Below are 26655 nucleotides of genomic sequence, written 5' to 3' on the forward strand. Positions count from 1 at the left end.
CCCTTTTCGTCTTCCAGCAGCCCAGTACAATGACAGTACATGAGGTTGAGAAGTTGGAAGGGAAAAGGGTTGTGCTGGGACTGGTAGGTTTCCCTCTAATGCTCCGTGTGGCAATCTCCATCCTAGCAAGCCAACCTTCAGTGAGACCAGGGAGAATCATGGAGTGAGACTCAAAGCCCTTTAAAATTTTAGTGATCTCCTACTGTCAAACATCTTTAGACAAAATAACTTTTGATATTGAGTTGTATCTTTTCTTCCTTTTGCAGCATTTTAATTCCCCTTCTAGAAAAGCAATATTCTTACCCCAAATTCTGGAAAAGTAAATAATTTCTTTTAACTACATTGCTATTAATAAACAAGACCAGCTTAGAAAACTGTTTTCACAGCTAAGTATCATTGCATTCTGTTTGAGGAACCATCGATGTAACACCAATAAGCTCACTTATCCACAAACTATGCCAACTGCCATGCTCAAAGAGGCTCTGCTGGAGGCACATCCAAAGGATGGAGAGCAGGGCGCTCTCCCAAATCTTACTAACCAAGATCATGGTTGCATTGCTGGTCTTAAGTATTCATGGCTGTCAGCAACAAGAAACACAAATTATCAAAACTTTAAAGCCAATATGGTACATGCTACCATATTCTCTTAACATTATGATAAAAGAGCTTTTCATCTATTTTAAAGAAAAGGGATCCCTCCCATTCCCAGTCTGCTCAGGACAACTTTTCCAAAATTCTTTAACAAGTCTACTAAAAGGAATGATTCGTTGGCCCAATCCAAGTATGTAAGTAGGCACCTTACAGCACAGGGCCATGTCCGATACAATGCTGAAGAATTACACAGATAATATATTTTGTTTTCAAAAACAACGCTGATCTGTATTCTTCTTGAAGTTTTATGTATAGAGTTTCTTTAAACCACATTAGAAATCAGTTTAAGTGACCCATACACAAAGAAACAGCAACTAAATCATGGGGAAATTTCAGATCTTGGCCACTTCCTATTTTGCAGTGAGCACACATAGATCTGATGCATATTAAATTTGCATTGATCAACCAACTGTACCAGGAAGCAAAACGGTTTCATTAACTCATGTCCACTTTTTCAAACTTGTACTTGCTCATTTAAATGACATTTTAAACCAGTACACACTCCTTGGTTTTGCTCACTGGAGTCTGTACTTAAAACAATGGTAAAAGCCAACCTAGCGCATAAGCAACATTCTTGTTGTTTTAATGCATAGATGTGACTGCAAAACACCAGGTTCTTCACTTTAGTCTCTCATACAGAGAGCTAACACGCTATAAATAGTCATCTATATATAAACATTTCAAATGTGTTTTTTCAAACCCTACCAATCATGTACCTTTACTAAGCATGAAATTACAGGAAGTTTATGATAATTTAACCAGAGCTTATCCAGGTAGAAGTGCACAATTCAACGGGATAACAAGTGCTTGTTCTGTTCAATAAGTATTTGTCCTTACATTCCTATTCATTTTCATTAGTAGTTCTATTACTACATATATCCCTTTGGATCCCCAGAGCTCTGACTACCTTTACCTCCAATTATGTCGCCATTTTCTGGCCAGTTTTACTCTCCCAAATGTTTAAAATTGATTCATCAAGCACATTAGCATCTTAATACCAAATCCTATTAAACTTATTCAAACAAGTCCCTTTTAGCTCTGCAGGTCACTTATGCTACGAAAGGCCCAGAATCTGGCCTAATACAGTTCTGGAAAAGTAATAATCACTGCATCTGCCTGTTTAAAAAAAATAGATAAAATATAACACAGACATCTTCACAAAACATAGGCATCAGTGATTGAGTTTCTGTGCATGCGAAGAAGGAGGTGACTTAGATCAGATCATGCAGGTAATGCCAGCCTGAAAAAACACTGCTGTGGTCTGACAACTAAAGATAAATGTGACAACGGAGCAAGACAGCTCAGGAACTTTTCCCGGCTTCGGTCGCTGAGCTCGGCCGGGGTTAGCTCACCGCAGGCGGGCTCACCGAAAGGGCGCCCAGGCAGCCCCGTCCTCGCTCGGGCACGGCGACTCGCTCCCCCCAGTTTAAGGGCGGCAGCACAGAAACACGGGCGAGAAGCGGACTCCGGAGAAGCACCGTTACGGCAGCTCCCTCTCGGCAGCCGCGGCTCCCGCTCCCGCCCGAGGGGCTGTGCTGCCCCCCCGGGCCCCCTCCCTCCCCTCGCCTTCACTCTTTGGTTCACTGAACGGGGAGGCGTGACGCCGGCCTACTCCGCGGAGGGGCCGGGGCCAGGCCCCACCGCCCGCCAGGCTAATGCCCCGGGCCCGCGGCGGCTCCCGAGCCTCGGCCCGGAGGGCGCAAAGCCCAAGCCCAGCCCCGCCCCACCGCCGGCCCGTTCCGGGTCCGCAGCCTATCAGCCTCGGCCACAACACCGGGCTCCACCAACCGGGCCCGCTACCGCAGCCGCCGCTCGCCTCCCCGCACCCCACCAAGCAGGTGTCGGCGGAGCGACCCCGGTCCCGGCTCCGGCCCCCAGCGAGGCGAGGGGTAGCACCGTGGTGGGGCCGGGGGTCGCCACCCGGCCGGAGGCACGTTCCGGGCACGCATAAGAGGGGGAGCGGGAGGACGCTGTCAGCCAGGAGGGCAGAGCCCCGAGGCCCGCCGGCCGCCCCCACGCCGCCCAGCCCAGGCCGATGCTCCCCGTGGCGGGACCGCGGCGGGGCCGGGCTGGGGGGAGCCGGTCGCTCACCAGGAGGAGGAGCAGGCAGCCAGGGTCAGGCAGGAGAGGGAAGATGGCGGGTCTCATGGTAGATCGGGCGCCCGGGAGGGGGAGAAACGCGGCTCCCACTCTCCGCGGCGGCGGCTCCTCACTTCCCCCGTCGCCAGGAAACACCCGGGCAAGTTCCACCGCGGGGCCCCGCGCTCCCCGCCTCCGCCGCTCACTTCCGGGTCCCCGCGCTGCGCGGGGCACGCCGGGAAGCGTAGTCCCGGCCGCCCCCGCCGCCAGCGGCCCGCACCGGGGAGGGGAGGGGAGGGGAGAGGCGTAGAGGCGATCCCAGAACGCACCGGGGCCGCCCGCGCGTGAGCCCGAGCCCCGGCCCCGCCCGGCCGGTGAGGGGCGGGGCCTGGTGGCGGCGCAATGAGGCGGCGGGTGGGGTCGAGGTGAGTTACGGGGCGCAGCTGCGGCGCCGGGGAGGGGAGGCGGGTGGCGGCGGCTGTCACCGCCCGGGCGGGGCAGGGTTAACCCTTCCCGCCTTGGCGGTACTGTAGTTTCTTCCGCTCTTGATCGGGCGCTGGGGCTCGTTGTGGCGCCTGGGGGCCCGCGGCCCGCTCTGTCCGGGCAGGCGAGGGGTCCCTGCTAGTCCTCACCGGTGGCGGGAAGCGCGCGGCAGCTCCGTCACTTCACCCGGGCCCGGGCGGGTTGGGCAGCCCCGGGGCGGCCGCGGAAAGTTTGTCCACGTTCCCTTTGGCGTAGCTGAGTCCCGCCTCGGCCCTTCGGGCGCCGGGACTGGCGAAAGGGCTTTGACCGTAGGGGACCTGAGGGGTGTTTGGGCGCTGCGCGCGCATGGTGTCCTCGGAGTTGGGAAAGCAACTTGTCTTTGCAAGGCGGGAGAACGCAGCCCGTGTGAGGGGGCTGAGCGGCTGGTGGGAGGGTGCAGCAGTTTCAGCTTGATGATAGGGTTAAAGTCGAACGTCAACGTTCAGTTCCATTCCTTGGCGCTTCAGTAGATTCGTGCTTTTTGTCACAACACCGAAAGGAAGCCCACCTAAAATGCAGTGCTTCATCCCCTTCCAGTAAAACTTCGGACCTTTCAGAATACATATATGCTCAGTCTTAATGTGCTCTTGTATGCCAAGTGCACGTTAAACTATGTAGCACATGATACATCTCTGTAACCTTTTCCCTTCTCTCTCTTTCCTCTTCAGATTGTAGTTGAGTATTGTAGTTCCCTTCATGTAGTGGGAAAATGTATATTTATAACTGGTAAAAAAACTGACAAAAAAGTAGGGCAAGGCACTGCAACTACTTGTAACTGACACTCAGTTTCATGTCCCTTTTGGTTTCTTCAGGTTTACCTGAGTCAGAAATGTCTCATCTGCTTTTATCCAGTATAATGTACAGATACCAGAAAGCATAAACCGTACTGTTAGGTTGGGAGGAAAAGTTTGGCTTTGAATTAAACATGTTAATTATGTGTCCTATAAGTCAAAAATGCAGTTCTGTTGGAGGAGCAGAGGATGCTTGGGAAGCAGCGAATGGTGCAAGTATTTTGAATGATGTGGATACTCTTTATCCTCCTTAAAAGAAAAGAATGATTCTAGCCACAGCTGGGAATGTTTGAAAGGCTGTTACACTAAAATTAAAGCACTTGTGCTGTGTGTTTTAAAGTGTGTTTGGCTTGTGTAAGCTCTGTCCACCCAGCATTGTCATGTATGCATCTGTACTTTCTTTGGCTTTCTTAAGCACCAAGTCAAGTTGAACTTTTCTGTTATTTGTTGTGGTGTATTATGGCACCGTTAGCCTGTCTTACATGGCTCTAAAAGTGTAAGTGTTTTTAACCTGTGGTCACATTAGACTCTTTGAATTCTTTTCTGTTCTCTGCTCCTAGAAGTGAACAAAGCCATGAATCCCTTAATGATGTGCTTCTGATTATGGGAAGGATCATCTACTTATGTGGTAAAACAAGCATGTCAGAAAAACATTCAGTGGCTTTTTCGAGGTTCACCAAACTCAGTAAGGATAGAAGCATTCATGACTTCCAAGCGATACTGAACATCAGCATTGTCATGTTATTCTGAGGTTCATGGAAGAAGAGGAGAGTGGTGGGATAGGATCATGTTTTTCCGTAGGTTTCAGATGACCAGAAATGGCTCCAGAACTATTAATGAGAAAGAATACTTTCATGAAGTTATGTGAGGAACTGGTCCTCACGTTTCTGCACCAGCATTCTCAAGGGCGTGCACCAGTGCTGGTGTAGGAGCAAGTAACTATTGTGCTCTGATAATGGGTCATTTCAGACAGGTGCAAATGCCATACATGCTTGGTGTTGGCAAATTGGTTGTTGGGTGACTGGGATGATTTCTGAAATAATTTTATAAGGGTGCCTGAAACAAAAGTTGGGTTTGGGGAAATTGCTTGCTTTGTTAAAGTGTAGTGAGTCATTGCATGTTTCCGTAACATACATCCTCTAAGGAGTGGTAGTTAGGGCAATACCATACTTACTCCTGGTTCTGAAGTGACTGACAGACGACAAAGGGAAATCTGTGAACACAAGCGAGGAAGCGTTCTTGTAGTGAGGAGTTCTAGTATATGTACTCAAGGAAACCAGGATCTCATGCCTTTCTAGTCACACCTTTACTAGTTTTTGTATGGGAGAGAGATTGGAAGGTAAGGTGAACCCACTTTCATGGCTCATGAAAACTCAACCAGACAGACTTCAGGAAAGGAGTGTTCAGTGGTGCGGTTAGCCGTTTTAAGAGCAGCATAGCATGCACTTGGCTGTCTGAGGACAAAGTGGAGAAGCAGCAATTTTGACACTAGTGTGTTAAAAGTTTTGTCTGCAGTTACCACGTGGTATACTTTAGGCACTGAGTTACACCTGAGCGTTTTCATGCAGACTGGATGCAGTATATTGATGTGTTGTTGAGCAGGTTTGCACAGCCTCATGGTTCCATATTTGTGCTTATTGCAGAGATGTGGTATGAAGTGATATCATGATTGTGCAGGTGTTCTTTGAGTAACTGATTATATTTGCCATGAAGCTTCCTGTATTAGTTTTCTTATCAGCTCTCCACGGAAGTTTAAAGCTTGTGAAGAAGAGTCTACAATTACATTAACGTATTAAGTTGTATTTGATTTTCTTTTTTGTTTGCAGGTAAAAGCCTTTAATTCTATTACTTCATGCTTCATATCTGCTGTAGAAGTTTTCACTTCATTTTACATAAAGGTGAATGTTTTTCTGGTATTGTAATAATTTCCCTCCAACAAATTTTAATATTTCCCTCCAACATATGTATGCATCTGCAATTATATTAATAGCAGCAGATGCTGTTTAGCAACATATGAAATTTATAGAACAGATAAAACTAAGATGGTTGAAAATAACAATTGAAGCAAAATAGCTTCCTCTTGCTGTTTTCTAAGTGTACTATGGTGTAAATGTGGGACAAAAGGAGTATATTTAAATTAGCATGGAGCAGAAGATGAGGTGAAAAATTCCCAGAATTCAGTAGACAGCTCAGCAATACCTCTTTTTTTTTTTTTTTTTCCTGATGTGTACAATTATTGTTTGCTTACCTCAGCTTGTTTTCCATTCCAAATATGCAGTGTGGTAAGAGTTGAAAGTAGAAGTTCAATATTTGATACTTTTGGAGAATATCAACAAGTTTTCAAGCATGCAGACCCTTTTTCATTTACCAAATAGTGTATGGACCTGAGCTGATTATTGTGAAGATCTTGAGGCAGTGGTAGCTCAGTGAAGGTACCGGTTCCATTTCAGAAGAGGCTCGGAAGGCAACTGTAGCGGTAGATGTGACTTAGGAAAGAAATAGAGAAGAAAGAAGAGAATACCATTATAGCACTGCACAAATCCACATTTTGCCTACATCTTGAATAACTAGTGGAGTTTTCTTTCCATCTCAAAAGGGTTAGAACAGAACTGTGAAAAGGTCCAAAAAGGGCAGTTAAAATGGTCATGCAAACAGAAAAGCATCTGCTTGGGTGACAGCTAAGTTAGCTATGAGGATATGTTAAAAATCTGTAGAATAATTACTGACAGATAAGAATTCTTTATTTACTCTTCCTTCCAGTACAAGGATTAAGGACCCTCAGATGGCAAGAGCCAGGACAAGACAGATGAAAGCAAGTGCTTTGTCCATACAGTGTCTGGTTGTGGTCTGAAATTCCTTGCCAGTGGATGTTGCAGATGCTACAGATTTGCATAATCTTAAAAGGAGACTGGACACGTTTATAGTACGGAAATAAATTGAAACAATTCGCAGAATTTGCAGAGTACTAAATACACAGAAACCAAGTGCACTTCAGGAAGTGATTGAACTAGAAATGTGTACATTTGGAGAGTATTTGGAAGAGATGTACAAAATCATATTCATATATATAATAATTTTTTATATATGTATATATTTGCTCTGTTCTTTGGCATCTACCATTGGCCAGTTTGAGACAGGATTTAAAGCTGGACTTCTGGTCTAATTCGTTGTGTTTTTTCTTACACACACATTTTCAAACTTCTGTTCAGGTTTGAAAACACTTGTAATCTAGAAAGCTGATCGAATTATTTCAGTTATGTTAGTTGGTGAAATAAAATATGTTACTTCAACTTGTAAAACTTGTCCTGCATATGTCCCTAGACCATCATTGTAAAATACCACCAGATATCAAGTACTGGAGGAATATATCAAGTTGATACTTGATAACAAACTAAACTGGTTACTGAATTGAAGCATGCATAGCAACACTCCGAAGAACAGTCTGTTGATTTGTAGGTAAACACTCTCCTATTTGCAGACTTTTGTAAAGCTTATTGATTGAAATTTATGTTAAAGGCAATGAAATGATTATATATGTATATATCTCATTAATGTAGGCATTTCTGTTTGAATTTTGGCTAGAGGTAGATTTAATCCATGAAATTAAAAAAAATGTGTTTTTCTTTTCTGATTTTAACAGAACAGTTTATTCGCTTTAGCATTGATTGAGTTGTTTTAATGACTCATTATAAAATTAATTCTATTTTATTGTTTTCTTCTAGAATTGAATTCCTGCAAAAAATGGTGGTGGTACACATCTGACCCATGGTAATACCTTGAAAGAGTATGAATATTTCAGCAAACTGCCTCGTCAGTGGTTCCTCCTTAGCATCTGAAGTGCATGCTGCTGCTGTTAATGGAGATAAGAGTACCCTCCAAAAGCTAATAGCAGGTAAATGTTTTCATTGCAGGTGTATGTGGATTACTTCAGAACTGAAGCTTTTTGGTTTTGACTGACTGCTCTGATCTTTATGATACGTTTTCCGTTATTGATTGTGTGTATTTCTATAATAAATGTAATCCTGGAAATACGATTTTTTAAACTTTTTATTTCCTGTTGCCTTTGATTAGTACTTCTGTGTGAAGTAAAATAGAAACTTGGTGATACAACCAGAAGATTTACTCAGAATTCCTGTTTCAGAAAATTTGAAATTCTGGAGAACTGTTTTGGGCTGAAATATTTTGACTGCAATTCCTTATTTTTGGAATTGCTTTTGTGGGAAATTTGGTAAACTTGTTTTTACAGATCATTTATTATAGTTAATGAGGTCTTGTTACTGTGTAGTATTTGGGGACAAAGGGAGCCAGCCCTATTTATTACTTTGATTCTGATACACTAACAAATTTTCTCAAGACAAGTTAAAGGTAATGAGAGAGTCTGGTCCTACTGAGGTTGAAGTAAAAAAAAAAAAATCCCATTCATTAAAAAGCCCAGGATTTTGCCTTTTCTTTCTGACCAAGAACTGTATGGCATTCCAGGTTAGTAGATTTCAAAAGCAGCATATATTCTGTGTTACAAAACCAATCTTACATGCATGTGGAAGGCTGGCATATGGTAGGTGAAGACTTTGATTTTCAGAGTTTCTGATTAAATGCAATTCCAGCTGATACTGTAGAGGTTTTATTTTATTTTTTTGAAAATCCTATTCCTGGAGCTTCGTAGGGGTGAAGAACTGTGAAATAGTCTTAGTCTATATTTCTGCCATTAACTGTCAGTTTTAATGGGTGTAGAGGATTTAGTGGTAATCACATTAAACCAACAGTCAGATTTCTTTCTGCATCTTCTGCTGACCTGGGTTTAAGACAAGACATTAAGCTATGTGGATCTATTCTCTCAGCTGTATAGAAAGCAGTAAATGGTTCATCTTTACAACATATATCTAATAATTATCTCAAAAGACAATTAGAAGTGATTTGACTCAAAACAGGAGAAAAAATTTGAGGGTGTTGTTTATTAGAGGCTATTTTTTTGTTGGGCCTTCAACTTTATTTTGTCATATGATCGCTCCAGAATACACTGTTTGCATTTAATGCTATCTGTTCACTCTTTCGTAGAACATTTTATGAACAATGGATGAGCAGTTGATATGGCGATGCTTCTAGAAATCATTGGGATGCAACTACAAAGTAGCTTTAAATACCTTGTTTTTTAAAAAAAAACTGCTTGCATGTGGAGGGGGAAAAAAAGTCTGAGCTTTCGAATCCTGGCTAACAATGAGAAGCAACAGCATAGAGATTTTGCTAACTTTGGTTTTAGTTCAGTTTTTGTTAATCTCCCAGCCAAAAGATGTATTTTGAAAACACAGAGGAACAGGTACTTCTGTGTTGCTGGTACACCTTGTCAAATATACCAGAAAACAGCTCTTAGAACCAGATAAGGAAATCACTGTTCTGTTCATGTTGATCATGCAGCAACAAAATGAAAATGCTGTGTGTTATTTTTACATGGAAGAGAAAACTGCATAGTCCTTGCAGCCTTTGCTGTAATAGCAAAATTTGGCTTTTCTGCTTTGTCGTGTTTTGACAGGATATGACACAGACCTTACTTTTGCCAGGACAGGACTGAAAAAAAAAAAAAAAGTATTGCCTAGCAGAAGAAGAATGCATCAGAGTAATATTTTTAGCTGTTTACCAGGCACTGTTGAAAGTATAACTTGATGCCAGAAGTAAATTGAGCAATTGATATTACTCACTGAACTTCATGACTGCACTTAGCAGCAACATCTAATTCAGGACAGTACTTCAGTGTTAGGTGTGTGTATGCTGGATTGCTTAACAACATTCTCTGAACACAGCCAAGCTTTGCGTCTTGATTGTGTAGCTAGTGGTATATGCAGTAACATAAAGTCCGTCTTTCTCCTTTTAGGGAGGACTTTTAACCCCTAAATTAATTATTATTTTCTTCTTTGAGTTTTTCCTATTCAGTTATTAGCAGAGGAGGGGCATAGAGGCTGGTTAAACAGTCTCTCGGAGCAGCCCTCTAACCTGTTTGGTGATGATTCCTTTTCCCATCTGCAGTTTGATGGAACATGTGACTTTATAAAAACATATACGTTGTATTTGCATATAATTCATGAGTATGGACGCATGTCTAATCTGCTGCCCAATAGCCTGTGATTTTAAAGGAACAGGTGTTTAAAATAATACAGTGTGTTCTGGATAGTATGTTGTTTTTGACATCCCCTGCCAATAAGAGGCATGGCTACACAGAATCAAAGGTAAGTAGAAAATTTGTATAGAGAAAGTGGGCTTTGGAACTAAGTGTCCCTGTATGTTAACCACTGCTCATGCTTAATTACAGGATTTTCTAAATGGCTTCTGGGTTGAATACCATAAAGTACAATATGTGCCAGATGTTTATTGTATAAGCAATGCTCTAACAAAATTGTGCTAATTGTTTGCATTGCATGAATTACCTAGTACTCTATCACATTGTTTTAGAATGGTATGATCTCAGGCTTTGGGGAATACTCACAGTATTTTGTTTTCTATGTTTTATACAACATTGAACATGGCTTTAATTAACGGTTCTTCAGTGTTAAAACCCAGCTGTATGATTTTAATCCTAGGCAAAAAAAAGGAAGCAAAAAGTAATTTTGTGTTTGGAGGATTGTTTTGCCTTTAATGCTTTTATGCAGAGTTTTGGGAAGATGCATCTAATTGTTTTAATTGCTTATAAAAACAAAATAATGTGTGTAATAGTCATTATACTGAAGTGTCTGTTCAGTCCAGATCCTCATTCTAAACCTCTTATGTATTGCTTGCGTACTAATGCTTCTAAATCTCTGATACGATGTTTCATTGTAAATGTTAACTATAAATTCTGGGTTGCAAATATGCAGTTGCATGGTTTTGTTTGGTTCTCCTTTCTGCTTCTCTTCCACATTCTGCAATGTAGGAGGTTGAATAAAACTCAAATCAAGTATTACAGAAGGCAGGATTCTTGGAAGTAACAAGAGATGGCCTGTCTTTTAATAACTAAGCAGAATTCATGTCCTCCTCCTGCTCTTTCTCCTCTTCTGGTTTGAAAAATGGGTAGAAATGTTAGAGTCTGATGTGACTGCTTGCATAGACTGAGGAAGTGATGAGGTACGAATATGAAGGTTAAATTTTGGAATTGGGCCACTTGATTCTGTGGTGTTTGTGACCTCCGTGGGCAACAAGTTTATGGAATGCATAATCTGGAGGGTGAGGATGTTGATCCTGAAAGGGGAGGATCAAACAAACTTCCTTTCTTGGGCACATCTGTGAAAGAGAATTTAATTTTGCCATGGCACATTTTAGATATGCTAATATGTGAATGTTTTGAAGGCTACCTGTGCTTTCTTGATTGCAGAAAATAATATTTTGCTGCAACTGTGAAGTCCACAAGATGTTGCAGTTAGTGAATTTCATCAACATAGTCCCCCTTAGCACCTCATGGTGATATAGTAGCTCCTAGTCCTTGTCCTGTCTCATAGCCTGAGCACAGAGACACCCTTTTAGGGAAATGCCCACAGGACTTTAACCATTTTAAGTGTTGTAAGCATACAAAATAATAACAAGAAACCTATTGCTAGCTGAAGATAGTTTCTTTACCTTAAAAACCAATGCAGCATCTTCAGGCAAATTACTGGCATCAAGTTTTGAATGTTCATTTATCACTCAGACTGTATGCAAGTCATGGAAACTCAGTCATCAGCTGTATCACTCTTTGTGAGCTGTAAATGAAAATAGATGTCTGTTGCTCTGCTTAGGTGGGTTGTGCTTGGGCTTTAGGCCATTTTTGTTCATCTTGATCTTACCCATTTCTTTCTTTTAGTCTCTAAATTCTGTATATCCTCTAACATTATATACCAGAAAGGAACTTGGAATTTGAGGGAGGGGGCCTAGTTTTGCACATTGCTGATTTAAGAACGAGTATTATATGAGCATAAACCATGTGTGTGTGTCTTTACTGGGAGAAATGCATGTTTATGTATTTATTTTTAAAAATATATTGCACAAAGCCCATCAGCTTCAAAAAATGTAAGACACTGTTGAGGCTGTGTTAACATTGAATGGTGAAATATGGTTTAGTGATGTCTAAATTACCAGGCTGAACTAATACTGGAAGAGCACCTGACTGTACTTAAATAATTAGAGTAACTGGCTTGTTGGCTGAGAGCAGTGTCATGTTAAATTACGCTTTGGACCTCAGTATCTGTGTGTTGCTGCACAGGACTGCGTGGTTGTTCATAACTAGCTTTGATGTTTCTGTACTATACTCCATTGACTGGAAAAAACATTTATTGTTACCTAAATATTGAGATGTAAGACACCGACAGCTTTGTAATACGTACATGTAACTTTTAAAATACTTTTTTTCTAATAGTAGAAGAAAGAATTATCTTGAAACTGCATCCACTTTGCAATGAAATTTTAATGCTGTGACAAGAAAGTCTAGCAAAGATTTTTACAAGTTAGGGAAAATAAAAATTTTGGATTTCCCTGTTTAACTCATATGTTACATTTTTAATTATTTCCTAATGGCCATGGAATTAATTAAAGAAGTGACATAACTTTTTTATATATATATACTACTTTTTAATGCAGTTAGTAAATATTACAATTTGTAATTATGAGCAGAAATAAAGAATTAGTCTTCAATAATGAAAATAAGATGACAGTTAAATGAATATTTAAAGACAATACACGAGCTTTTTTCTCAAAAGTGTTACAATTAGAATTTTAAAACAGTATGAAATATGTAAATAGTCTTAGTAAAAAGCACATTACTTTTTTTTTTACATCAAAATGTAGTTGGATATAACAGGACATAAACAATAATCCAAAAATATTTCAACTTACACAGCTTGTAACTCCCCTTTAGAAACATTGCAAATTATTTTTTTTAAGTCTTAAAGATTACTTTAAAAATGTTACCATAAAATTAAGCGGTTTTGATATCTCTTTTTAAGAATAATGAGTAAGATACAGCCAGTACTTTGCCTTCTCCCATTCTAAGCAAAGTTCAGACCAGATTCTTACGCAGCTTTTGTGCAAAGCCACACCGAATAAATCACTTGTGTAAATTTTCAAATTTTCTATTGTTTTATTATTTGATTTTTCTTCTGTATAAAAATGTACTTTGGTCATTTATTTATTGAAAAAATCTGAGACTCAGCTGCTATGCTCATTATAAGAAGATTTCTACTGGAAAAATGAGGAAAAGATGACAAGGGTAAGTGCAGTTCCCAGTGGCTTATCTACAGAAGGTGGAGTTGTAGCTGTTCTGTATCTTCATTTATGCAATCATACAGTAGGAAAAGATAGCATCCTATGCAGTCTGGTTGAAGTTGCATAGAAATCCAAAAGAAACATACATATTTTTCTACATACATGGAAGTCTGTAAAAATTAGATAGAAAAACTAGGATGTCATGTTTTAAATGAGGCTATTTGTCATATGGTGAGAATGTAAAATTTGTGGAAGGGAAAGCATCAATGTGGACAGTGCTTTTTCTGTATACTTAGTATTGTGATATATCCATGAAAGCCATGTAGGTGAAGGAGTGGTGACACATTAGAAACCAAAGCAGACAACAAGCCTTGGATTCCGATGAGATTAACAAATGACCATGTAAATCAATCTTAACACCAAAAAAATGCTTAATGATTGCATTTACAGGTCTAAATAAGAAACTATAATACCAACGTTTTATTACTGTTCATCTGACCAGATGGTTGTATGTGTGACATGCTAAGGGAGATCAAATAGTCTGAACTGATAGGAAGCACAATAATAAAAAAGCTTACTTTCATATATTTTGTGTAAATTACTATTGAGGATATGATCCTAAAATTAGATTGTTAGAAATCAGTAACAGTCTGCCAACAGAAATTTTGGTGAATCCAGAACAGAACCAACTCTTGAGTTGCTCTTGACTGCTGTGTAGGACCTAAATCAGTGTTACTAAGTGAGATTTTGTAACCCTTGACCAGAGTATACATGCATAAGCAAAGCAGCCAGCTATAGTTGTGTACTTCAAATATGGTGAAGGGAATTAAAATGAAAACACTTGCTACAAAGCATCTAAAGGTGAGTCTGAAGAGTAAACTCCTTGCTTATAATGTGAAGCAAAAAGAAAAAGTTTAGGAAGGTGAAAGAGAAGTGAGCATGGCTAAACAGCAATGTGAAGGTGGGTGTGAAAAAGCAAGGCATTCTTCAAACACTAATCCACTAAAACTAATAGTTGTCAAGGTGGAGGGGTAGTCAAAGAAGACAAGGTCATGGATTAAGAACAAAAAGAAATTTTCTATATCTGCATTCACAGAAGAGTTCAGAAGGGTTCCTAAACTCTTTTTTTTACAGAGCAGAAAGAGTTTTTTTAATGCAAATGACAATTTCTAAGCAAGAGAAGGTGTTACAGAATGAATCATGAGAATGACATGGTATTCACTCAGCAGTTTTAAAGGAACTTCGAAATGGAGTGAGTGAGCAAATGATTGCTCTAACTTGCAATATCTTGCTTAATAGTGGTTTTTGTGAGAGGGTTGGTTGGTAGGAAATTAATTTTAATTTTTGATATTCCCCTTGATTCCCATTTAATCTGCTTGACGCTTCTGCTGGGTGAATCAATAGAAATTGATAATTAAGAATATAATTACTGGATACGTAGATAATGATAATATGCTGGGAGAGAGTGAGGGTTGTGTTTGTAAAGGAGAAGCATGCCTCTGCTGGAGTTCTTTTGAAGCATCAATCATGCAAACAAGGGAATATTGAAAATGAACTTACCTGTTAAAATTCTATGTTCCTTGAGTAATTCTAGACAATGTTGCTACATGGAATAGGTATTTAGAGTTGAGATGTGTAGGATAGTTGATACCCATGAATCTGTAGGTGCTAGTTTCTCTGTGGTGACATAATAGAAATATGAAACTTTAAAGTGTAGGGCGCTTGGGTTTTTTTTTTGACTGTGAATAGGAATACAGTGGTTTGGGATTTTTTTGTAGGACCCCAGACAACTTATTTAGCTTAATTGCTGCCTTACTAACTTTATCAGTTCAAGAAAGCCCAGGAAGTATTTTAGTGGTTTCCATATTGTAAAGCACTATGAAGTAAATGGTGTTGATGTAATAGACACGTTTATGTTTTTTAAATAAACATTGCTGTGAGTAGGCTTCAAAGCTTGTTTTAGTTACAGTGTTTACAGGTTTCAGAAGGGTTATTTGCTTTATGTGCTGTTGATTTTTTTTAAAGTAATCTTTTCAGCCAAGATTTGTATAACTATTTTTAAATTATTTATAATTATGCCACTGCAGAATGTTATTGGTGGTAGGTGTATTTGTGGAACTAATGTTTTCTGAATGTACTTTTTGCTGTAAATATATTTTGAAATATCCTATAAATGTCAGTAAAAATAGGGTAAAAAGTAGTAACTTTGACGTTATCTTATACTGCATTGTTTTCACTGCCATGTTCATTTATAATAAGATAACCTTTTAATAAAAATTACTACTTTTAGTTTGGTAGTCACAGACAACCATTTTGTGTGGTTTGGGTTTTTTTATTTTTAGGAAACACTGAGCTGAAAGATAAAGAGGACCAGTTTGGAAGAACACCCCTTATGTACTGTGTATTGGCTGACAGACTGGACTGTGCAGAGGCATTGCTGAAGGCTGGAGCCGATGTTAACAGAGCTGATCGTAGCCGAAGAACCGCTCTCCATCTTGCTGCGCAAAAGGTAATTACAAGTACTCAGCCATTGTATAAACTTGTGGCATTCATAATGGTTATAATGATTTTCTTGTATTGAGTAAGGATATCGTATTTTTAGAGGCTTTCATTATTTTAGAGGCAAATAATCTATGATTTTTTTGAAAACTTGGCTGATCCTGAAGTAAATCTTTGGAGGCTTATTTTTTTGTTTTTTAGCGTTTTTGCTGAGTACATTTGTAGCTGTCTACAGAGACAGTGCAATTTGTTGCTGTTTTAAGAACTTTAAGAACTAAGAAAAATAGTCCTTGTCTGTTTTGGGATAGCCAGTTCTAAGTAAAGACTACATTTTGTACACTGATATTCCTTAGGTTGTTACCATTAATTTCAGTGGAATTCAGGCCATACATCGTTAATTATTAATGCCCTGTCTGAGAATTTCAAGGATATGGAATACCAAATCATTTCCAGGACCAGGAGGGAAATGCATTACTGTCTGTTTTTCCTTCTACAATTTCAGTTTATAATACTGTCTAGTTAAATTGTCCCACTGGAAAAGTGCTAAAGGAAGTATTCAACAATAAAATAAAAGGTAACTTAAAGCATAAATTCAGAGCTGCAATAAATTTTGAGCATGTTTAGGGCTGAGGGAAGTGTCCACAGTTACAGGAGACCAAGAAAACTGCTGATGGGAGAAGAAAAAAGGAGTGGTTGGCTAGCTAACCAGGATGCTTGAGTTCATAAACTATGAAAAAGACTCCACAGAGAAGATTAAAAGCTCAAACTGAAAGCAACAGCTTTTTATTTACTATTTTGCTTCTTATACTAAGTGTAAAACTGTAACTGCTCAAAAGTTAGAGTTGTTTTGGCTATGTAAGCTTTGGTACCAGTTAGAGTGCCTACCATGATTTTCATAGCAAATCACGTTTTTTATAAAAAATTGTCACCTGTTCATAATCATTCACATTGTTCAAATAGCTTACATACTTTTTAATACACTCTGCAAGGTGTTTTTTTGTTTTACTTGAGTTAGGTTTACATAAAGGGAGCTATGGTATGGTCACAGTATTTAGTAGGAGCAACTAAATAGAGAATCGTTTGAGAAGATTACAATATGGTGACATTCTTCAGCTACACTTGCATGGGAAACCTTAGGTACTGTGTGGTCTGTGTCAGTACATCCCTTATTGAGAATTAAGTATTCATTTTTTAATTTTACAAATTCCTCAGGTAAAAATGTTAACTATTAAGAACTAGTGTGAATGAATTCTTGAAATGCGTACAGTAATGCACTACATTAATTGACTACCATCGTAATTAATTACAGTAGGTTATAGTTGAGTTGAAACAGGCAAATTCATTTATTTGGTTATATACCACAACACCCTGATGAAATATTTCAGTCATCATCATAACCTTATCTCCAGTGTACCAGGGTTAACTTCTATTTCTTATATTTCTAAGTGATCAGCTTACTGTGAATGTTGTTGTTTCAAAGACAGGTATTTCATAAACATAACAATGTGAGAGACTTAAATTGCTCTAAAATGCTATACTTGCCTGGTGTTCATACAGGCTTTGGATTTTATAACCTGATAGGCACATGAACATTTTAATCATATTAAAAACTTAATTTTAAAGATTACATTTTCCCCAGCTTTTAAAAATACATTTTAGCAGATGAAACCAGTATAAATATCCACAAAATGAACATGCAGACAAAGATTTAAACAAGAATTTATATTGCAGCTGTTCAAGGCAAGAGATATTTTGCCTTGGCATTATAGCCATTAACTGCATGTGCTCTCCATTTCCTTTATGTCTCACTGCAATCGTGAAAGGGCAGTTTGTACTATGTGATACTTGGACCATCTTAGATGTGGTTTCGACAGTGCAGCTGAAAAAAAAAAGGTACTGTCTTTACCCCGTGCTGTTTTAGCAGAAGGTTTTATTCAGTCACCCACTTTTTGTGTAATGTACTAGAGAGATGTGATTCGCCCCACAGGCCACGTAAGTGCTTGTACCATCATAGTGCTGGAGTGGCAGAAAGTGGTCAGGAGAGAGCCTTGCAGCTGCTTTGCATTTGGCTGGCTTAGCTGTCCTGTAAAACTGCACTCTGTGTCTTCTGAGCAGTTACTCAGTATTGATGTCAGGTTACAAAATTAACATTTCACGTGTGTAAAATTTTGTCTTCAGTCTTTCCTTGTTAACATTTTAAGATCTGCATTTCCATCATGAATGCCTTCTGCAAAATATATAAAAATAAATTCAAAATAACTTCATGTTCCCTGCAGTTTTGGCTGTTTAAATAATGTTTTGCATTCTTCTTATTCCTCTCTGATACTTTTGGTTTATATTCTAATTTTTTTTTTTCAAAGTAAAAAAAAAATTTCTGCATAACCAGTACTGAAAGTTGATTTTCAGATAGAAACAGAAGAATGCTGTGTTGGTTGATCATGAATCTACATATTTACCAGGACCAGTGTATAGTTTTTGTTGTGTTCAAGCTTGTGAGTCAGTCACTGTCCTGTGCTTCATCAAAGCAGCTTTACAGGACTTTCCAAATCTACATTCATTTGTAGTCACAACTACAAGTTGTTTAGAATGACAGTGCTCGGAGATTCAGATTCTGAAATTGCACTTGAGTTGCCTCCTAATTTTCATTTTCTTTGGAGAGAGAAGTTAAGATTAATGCTCAGACCTTTACATGCAACCAGTGAAGAGGCAAGAAAGAGAAGACACTTTTCCACACATGTGTTCTCAACTAAAGAACACAGATGTAAAACGAATTAAGGTTTCCTGAGTAGGAACCTTCCTCTCTAGGGTTACTTTTGCCATTTTTTACTGTCTCTTGGGAGGGCTTTTGAAACACCTTACTCATCAGATTGCAGCAGACATCATGAGGGCTAGAGTTTGTTGTTCAAAATTTAAAGTCTCTTTTAGTGTTCAAAATTTAAAGTCTCTTTTGCAGATAATAGAGAGTTCTTCCTAAATTATAGGTAGAGATTATAGCATTACTCATATGGTCATACAGAACATTACCTGAAGTGACAGACAGTCTCTCAGTATTTCCTTAATCCTTCATCTTTTCCTAATGGCACCTCTAACTCCTTTTTAAGTAGTTACTTTGTAGTAACAAAGTTACAGTTGTGTAGTTGATCTCTTACCAGATATTCTGGTGCACTCAAGTGCTTTTGCTTGTTGTCTCACAAGTGTCCTATCAGAACTGTGAGTTGTCAAAATAGCTCTATTTTGCTTTGGATATCAATAAACAATACCAAAATTTCTGCACTTGATATAAATGCTGTTCACAGTCTCTGTCAAAAATATTTCTGATAGCATAGCTAGGCAGACTAACCTGTGCTGTCCCGTGTTCTTTCAGTTCCAAGGGTTTCAGCATAGGTAAAAAGTGAAGGTGATCTGATTTCAGTAACCCTGTCTAATGCAGTTTTAATATCTAGGTCATCTTTGCCAGTTAACGAGGAAACTGAGGTCTCAGAACTCAAAGTTGCTATGTCGTCCTTGTCTTGCCATGCTTTGTCCAAATGACTTTTGTCACTGGAGCATGTCTACAAAGCAGTAGTTACCTGGAAAGATGTATCAGATTCTCAACAAAGGGTTCTTGTAATCTCTGTGCCTTCATTAATGACATTCTGGACTATTTGCAAGAAGTAAGAGTTAGGATATTCTTTTACTTATTGGTCCACCTAGCCACCTTTTTTTGATAGCAGATTAAGCATAAGTGTTCTCACCCTTTTCTTTGCAGAAAGTTCCTGAAGTTAATAAAATAAGGTCTTATATATTCTTTATTATAAAATAAAATACTTGAAATACCAATGCTTTTTGAAAATAACTGCAGTTACACAATGATATGATAACCTCTGAGTGGTTGCTTAATGATAATAATTATGTTCGTTATGGTAAGTCTTCCATTTGGTGATAGACATTCTTTGTATTACATCTTTTAAGCTTTAGACATCTGTTGCTCTCAAAGATTTTTTTGCATGAATAAGGAGCTAAAAAGTTAAACTCTTTACTTAAATGTAACAAATATATTATTTGATGGAAATATTCAAAATATAACACAATGCAATGTGAGACCATAGGGTTAGAATAATCTCATGTCTGTAGAAATTTACATTGTAAACATCTACATCTGAGCAAGTCATCTAGATCACTTTTAAAGTTAATGCACTTTAGGGTGCACTTCATTAACCCTAAAGTATAGATGAGTACCTTAGGACATGCTGACTAGCTCAGTCATCCTTTTAGGTATCTGACTGACGTAGGTTTTGATGTTGTCAATGCCTAAATTGTAACAACTGAATCTCACCCAAGGCATATATTTTTTTACCAGGTCATCTTTTTAGAATCTTCATTGACATCATCTTTTGTAGGATCTGTCTTGTCTTCATCAGCCATATGATGGAAATGTTTCAGTCTTTGTAGATAGAAGGCTGTGTAAAATGAAGTTACTTGATTTTTCTTCTTGGGTTTTCTTCTGTCCACTATAAAGGTAGAATGTTTTGGTGTCTCTCATTAAATGGACAGGTGTCCTAAGCAGTTTTGAAAGGGTGCAGACCCTTTAAAAAAAAAAAAAAAAAGTAAGTCATTGACTTCAGAAAAATTAAATTAAAAACCATTCAAACAAAAAGACCCAAAAATCGAAACCCACCAGAAAATGATACAAATTGTTTCAGGAGTGCACCTGTGAAGATTGCATAGGAGTTTCAGAGGACAGTTGTGACTTCATGAACATGGATGTAATTTACTGGGAGCTGAAACAGTGACTGATTGCAACAGAAGTAAAATCATTAACATAATTTGCCAGTGATTTCACACTGAGGAATTGTATTACTATGTAGGTACAGATCATTTAAGATGGTAGAATTTAGATTATTGTAAGATAAACATGCTATGGAGACAGATAGGAGTACTGAGATTGCAGTTTAACTACAGACATTAGTTTTCACTTGTAAGCATTCTGGTAGCAACTTGCTTCTAGTCTTAAATTGCAACTTGGTTAAACACCCACATGTGATACTTCTTAATGGAAATGTTTCTACATACCCAAATTACCTGTATATGATTTTTTCCTTTATCTTTCATTAAGTAATTCCAATTTAGTATAAGGAAAAAAACAGGCCTGCTTCTTTCAGAATTTCTCACAGAGGATGCTCACTTAGTAGCAATGTTTACTCTGGGAAAGTAACGATCTCTATGAATACCCCAAGCACAGCCTTTTGTGTTGATAGGGATAGAAGAAAAAATTCAATAGTTTTGTTGTTGAATGTTAACAATATGCACTTAAAATAAGTATTAGGATGATTAACTGTCAGAAGGATATTAATTTTGGTTTCAAGAAGATTGATACCACTCCAGTGGGAAAATTTGGATTTCATTATCTAGAGGCATGATGTATTCTGTAGCTTATATTAATTCTTTGCTGACACAGTTATTGACAAATAACAGTGCATCCAGGATGCAGTTAGGAATTTTATGTAAAGTAAGAGAGTATATTTTAATGGTCTTTAATTGTAATTTTTCTTGAACTAGAAAAAATGGTTGTTCCTCTGTACTCACCAGTAATCATACAGGTAAAGACAGAAGTAAGAAAAAACAGCCTCTGGCAAGCATAAGACATAGCAGAAAATTATAAACAGAAGGTAGTCTTCAGTTCACTGTTTTTAGGAAAGCTAATTCCCAAATCTTATTTAAGGAGTACAGTCAAGGTAGTCCAAGAGCCCCAAACCCAGAACATTATTTCCCCTTTCTTGTCCAAGTAAAAGATGTTTGTATTAAAAGCTCCTGAAAAACTTGCCTGGGAGCAAACTTACACATTTTTCCTTCACTACCTTTTTAAAGATATATTTCCCGGAGCTGTAGTCTCTCAAATAATTAATCAGGCATTATTCAAACTACATAAAAGAGCACGTGCTTCTTTCTTTCTCAATCTGTATCATAAGAATAAGTGCCTTTCAGAGATGATGGTGGTCAGTTTATGTTCTTTTTTTCCTAGGCTGGTAACCTTTTATGGTGTTCCCTCTTAAGTGCAAGCTCATAATGAGTAATATTAATTCAGTGCATATAGGTTCATGAAGTGTGAATGAGGTTTACATTCATTCTGTCATACTTTCATGTGAACATACGATTTGACTAAATGTGAAAAATCTGGACAAACCAAGGTGTGAAACAGAAATGTTGGCTGACCATCCAGAAGAGGTAATTTTTTTACATGCAGGACTATAGTTTCTTCTGTGTTTAAAGCCACAGACAATAACTGTGATACAATTGTTTTCTTTACTTTCCCGAACAAAGGGTTCTCTCCGGTGAACACAGCCTGAAGATGCTCAAGGGCAGAAGGCACAGTTCCTCCTATGTGATTTGTGTGTGTTGTATTAAAGATAAGTTGATTGAGCTACCAAAGGGTTGGTCCTGTTCATGGCCTTCCTGTGACCCCTTTTCACAACTGAAGAACTGCTCACTGTTCAGTGAGTTGACAGAGAATGAACTCTGCAAAATAACGATTCATTTTCTGCCTGTTTAGCAGAAGTAGTCATGCTCCCAAATGCTTTTTGCTATTGGTTGTGCTGATACTACTGTTGATCTGTGCTGCAAGCCCTATTGAAATGGTTAAAAATAACTACAGGAAAACTGTAGGAAGAAAAAACTCAATGTCACAGAGACCTGATTTACAGTATTGTGACAGTTGTACTTTCACCACTGGGGAAGAATAATAAAGCGGAGATTTTGTAGGGCTGGAACTTCCTAGATGAACTCTGACATAATGAAAAATATTCTTAAACCTTAGGTAAGAATTTAGCAGCATTCCATTTGAGTTGAGGGGAGGACAAGGGAACCCTTCTGAAGGTGTGGTGTTTTTTTTTTTTTTGTGATTAACAATAGCTGTGGCTTTCTTTCAGGATCTGCTTCAGACTATTCTTTAGATTTCATTAATACTTCCATTTGCCTCTGCATTAATTTGTCTTGATTTAGTGATCAGTGAGCCAAATATTAAAGTATAAAAAGGTGATCTTGAAATCAAAGTATTGGTCTCCTCTTATGAAGTTCAGCATTCCAATGTAGCTCCAGAGCATCTTAAATTTCACTATTTCTCCACTGAAATGTACAGAGCAGCTTGGAACATGATTGTACAGAAAAAATACTACAAGATAAAGCATCTTGTGGAGACCAGTGTTAGGTAAGCTCTTTTGCATGTATCTAGAGAGAGAAATGATTTGTCTGAAAAGGTTCTGGGGAATCAAGCAACACTAGATATTATGCAAACAGGCATATGTGAAGGAGAGGTAAGGCTTTCCAAGTCAGTTACAGTAAACATTATAGAGCAGCATCATTGAAACAGAAAGCTTGACAGCAATTTTGTTGGTATGGAGAGCTTCATTTGGGCACATATGTGATTCTCATATTTTCAGGCAATGCATTTTCAGCATACACACTTCGTGCCTCGTAACAAGGCAAGAACATGCACGTTGTTGGTTGCTCGTGAAGTGTTAAATCACTAGAGTCATTTGGTATCCAGCAATCATCTGTCTCTACTGTCAAACTGTGGGTTAAAATCCAGCCAGTTCTTTTGTCTGCAGAAGACAAAATTGTGGAAATACTGTTCGACAAGTCAAGTTTCTGTTGTACAGCAGACACTAAGGCATCTGAATCTGATTTCTTACTGGTTTTATGTTAGGATGAAACCACATTTCAAGGCAAGGTTATGCAAAAATTTACGTGCCGAAGTAGTTCTTCTGACTCCAAGTTCAAGATCAGAATTTCAGAGTAGCTAAAGGTCTCTATACAGACTACACTGATAAATATGGTATGAATGTCTATGTCACATGTAAAATTGACTTTTAAATTATTTTAATAACTGTTGGCTACTAAACTTACTTTAATAAGACATACTTGGAAATACGACTTGACATTTGTGGCTCACTCCCTGAATATACGTACTTTCCAGCAGTCATTTTGAGCATCAAAGGGATTAGAACATGGCTAAACAAAAAATATGGTGTCTGTTACTGTCTTTGGGTAGGATTGGATTGTGAAAGAGAACAAATAAAGCTGGCTGAGGCACTAAAATGCATTATACTATAAATATCTGATGAGTTTGCTCTATAGCCTGCTGTAGACAGAATGCTTCCATCTACTTCCACTTGTAATAGCAAAATACTGGTTTTCCCCATTTAGAATAGTAGAAGCAAAAGCTGAAGGTGGATGGGGGAGGTTTAAAGAGAGGATTTACAGCAGGAGCACTTGTGGTGTATTTAGACAAATATTGTACAGTAGAGTATATTTGTGTGGAAAGGGATGGACCAAGTGTAGTGCCTTGTCTTTTATGTGCACATGAAGTGGTGATCTTCAGTTGCCTGGGGCAGTTGAAGACTGGCAGCCGTCATTGTCGTATCCACATTTTGAAGGATTTTGTTTTAATTGTGAGGGTTACAAACCTAATTTAAAAGTAGAACAAAGAATAAATACATCTAAGGGGTTTGTGAAGATGAATGGATTAGCTCTTTCTATGTGTAAAGGATGTTCAGATATGATTGTCAGGGAGGCACATCTCCTCGAACACAACCTGAAAAACATAGTGGTATATGATTTCTGATTCTGACCTGTAATGACGGAAAAGAGTCACACTTGTCAAGAATAGTGATCAAATCAAATATTATAAATAAGTATTGCAGAAGAAAACTCAGGAATAATAATGAGGGAGACAACTTAATGGGTTAATGAGTCTAATTCTTATATAAAGGCACTTATTTTGCTGATATGATTAGAAATGAAGCACAGTAATTTTTCTTCACTGCTTGGCATCAGCTAGTCCTCTAATATAACATTGTTTTTTAGTCTTCATAGTTAAAGATTTTTTTAAAAAGGAAAAGCACTTAAGATAATAAAAGGGGGGGAAAAAAAGCCCAAATGAGAATACTCTTAATGAACTAGGTAAAACCAAACTGAAAGAACAGTATGTATTCCTTTCCTCTGTAAACAAGGTGTGTGTTAAAAAGAATTAGAATCTGCTAAATAAGAACAGACCATAGCAGTGAATATAACCTTGGATAAGTAGGAGGTTTATAATGTAAACATTAAGAGATTTCTTTATGCTGGAAAACCTGAACAGCTCCTGAGAACGCTGTGGACTCACTGTCGCCAGTGTAGGCATAAATGTCTTTGGGTGAAGGAGAGTTTGGAATGAATTTGGGCAGTTCTCCTCCATGTGGAGGGTGGGGCTGATGTGCCAGTAGAGCTCTCCTTTAGCACAGGAGCTTCTGTGAGGGCCCAGTGCTGAGAGTTTGGAACTAATGCTGTTTTGGAAAGGACAGAATTATACTAAAACCAGGTTTTCATCACTGTAAATAAAAAGTATCATCTACTAAATGGTACACTACTTTATTGAAAAATTAAAATAGTTGTCTCCTCTTTGCAGTGATTTATTATATTTGGAGTACATTTTAGAGCAGTATAGTAATAATTTAAATTTATTCCTTGAAGTATCATATAAAATTTTAACTTTTGGGATTTTTTACCTCTTTGCTTGAGTTTTGAGACCCAGCTTACCCAAATGTCCTGTAGATTCAGTTTTTATTCAAGCAATAGTAATCTTAAGGATTCTGTTTGCCAAAATATTAATTTAGATATCTACACTTTGTGGTAACACTATACTGGAATGCCCATCTTTTGAAGAGTTTAATCATCTGTGTCTGATTGAAACAATTATTAAATATGTCTGCAACCCCAAGACTATTTTGTAAACCTCAGAAGTTAAAACAGTCTGAGGAAAAATACTACACAATTTTTATTTTGTTTATTAAATAGATCTTTTTACAGATTTTAGATTTTTAAAAATAGATTTCTGTTGCACTTGCATGTAGTTTCCTAAATCTGTACGACCTAGGTGTTACACAGGAACATTATTCTCTGTTAAACTGTAGATTTTTCCAAAGTAGAATAGTGGATATTCATGTCTTTTGTTGTCTTTAACTAAAGAAGATTTTATTCTATTTAAGTTTAAATGTATTTGATTTAATATTATTTTATTGCTAGTAAGTGATTTCAGAAGTGTAGGAAGCTGTCGCTGGAAAATACATTCTTTTTGGCATAGTTGAGAAATCAACTAATTAATTATGGCAGGGCAGTACTAATTGCTTTTTAACTGTTTCAAGAACTCGTGTATTTTTACTCACATTATTCTTCTGATTGATCTTAAGAATGTTCCCATGATTGTGGTGGTTTACTTGTTTTGGGTTTTTTTAATGGTGTCTTCCTGTCATTTGTTGCATTAAACAGCCTCAGTTCAGGGACTGTGCCTCTTGTCTCACTGTTAATGTTTTTGGATACTGTAAAAATAATAAATGTTGTTGCTGCTTTTTGGTTTGCCCTAGAGTGTTGTGACTTGTGAGGTCCTATGCTACTGGATACTGCATATTGTCCTAGAAACAGACTTTTTTTTTCTTGAGAAACAATTTAAGAAAATTTATAGTAATAAATTCAAACTATGTAGTCCTGGTTTATATCACTCCACTAAAAAGAAAGGAAAATTTTGTAGCTATTAAATAGAATAACAACCATAACATCTGTCTGTCAAGTAGCTCGGAATTGGGATTCCTTTTTTAATGATGCAAATCCTTGCCTGATAAGAACACTTCCCCAGCTCAAGTTTGGTTTTCTGGGGTTAATTTTCCTGGAGTTTCTGCCTGGGCTTTAGAAGAGCTCTGTACAAAGGGAGTCAGTACAGCCTAGTGGAGAGCAGAGTCATGAGCATTTGCATCTCTGGAATGTTTTTATTGACAAACGGTAGTCTGCTATTGACATTTGTGTCCCTTGATGATACTTCTATCCTAGCTTATCTTTGCTGGTCAAATGCCTTAATTGTTCTGGCCTTTAATTCAGTCAAAGTTGGAGCATGAGTGGAAGAGAAAAG

The 26655-nt window shown here is 38.1% G+C and overlaps 2 protein-coding genes across 4 annotated transcripts in view; one reads left to right on the forward strand and one right to left on the reverse strand.

Annotated features, from left to right (window-relative positions):
- ERP44 (endoplasmic reticulum protein 44) overlaps positions 1-2945 on the reverse strand; it is a 53785-nt gene extending 50840 nt beyond the window's left edge. Inside the window, exon 1 of the mRNA XM_074897794.1 lies at positions 2743-2945. Within this exon, the coding sequence (XP_074753895.1) occupies positions 2743-2799 (57 nt within the window). The 5' untranslated portion in view covers positions 2800-2945. The remainder of the gene's footprint in view (positions 1-2742) is intronic.
- Positions 2946-3085: 140 nt separating this feature from the next.
- Positions 3086-26655, forward strand: part of INVS (inversin) — a 98911-nt gene continuing 75341 nt past the window's right edge. Inside the window, exons 1-5 of one of the 3 annotated variants that reach the window (XM_074899348.1) lie at positions 3087-3155; positions 5870-5941; positions 6804-6966; positions 7766-7935; positions 15584-15750. In XM_074899348.1, coding sequence (XP_074755449.1) covers positions 7830-7935; positions 15584-15750 — 273 coding nt within the window. In that variant the 5' untranslated portion in view covers positions 3087-3155; positions 5870-5941; positions 6804-6966; positions 7766-7829. Of the gene's footprint in view, positions 3156-5869; positions 5942-6803; positions 6967-7765; positions 7936-15583; positions 15751-26655 lie in introns of all 3 variants that reach the window. The other 2 variants (XM_074899347.1, XM_074899349.1) reach the window with 2 other exon arrangements.

The sequence above is a fragment of the Athene noctua genome, chromosome 2 (genome assembly GCF_965140245.1).
Source record: "Athene noctua chromosome 2, bAthNoc1.hap1.1, whole genome shotgun sequence".
Lineage (NCBI taxonomy): Eukaryota > Metazoa > Chordata > Aves > Strigiformes > Strigidae > Athene > Athene noctua.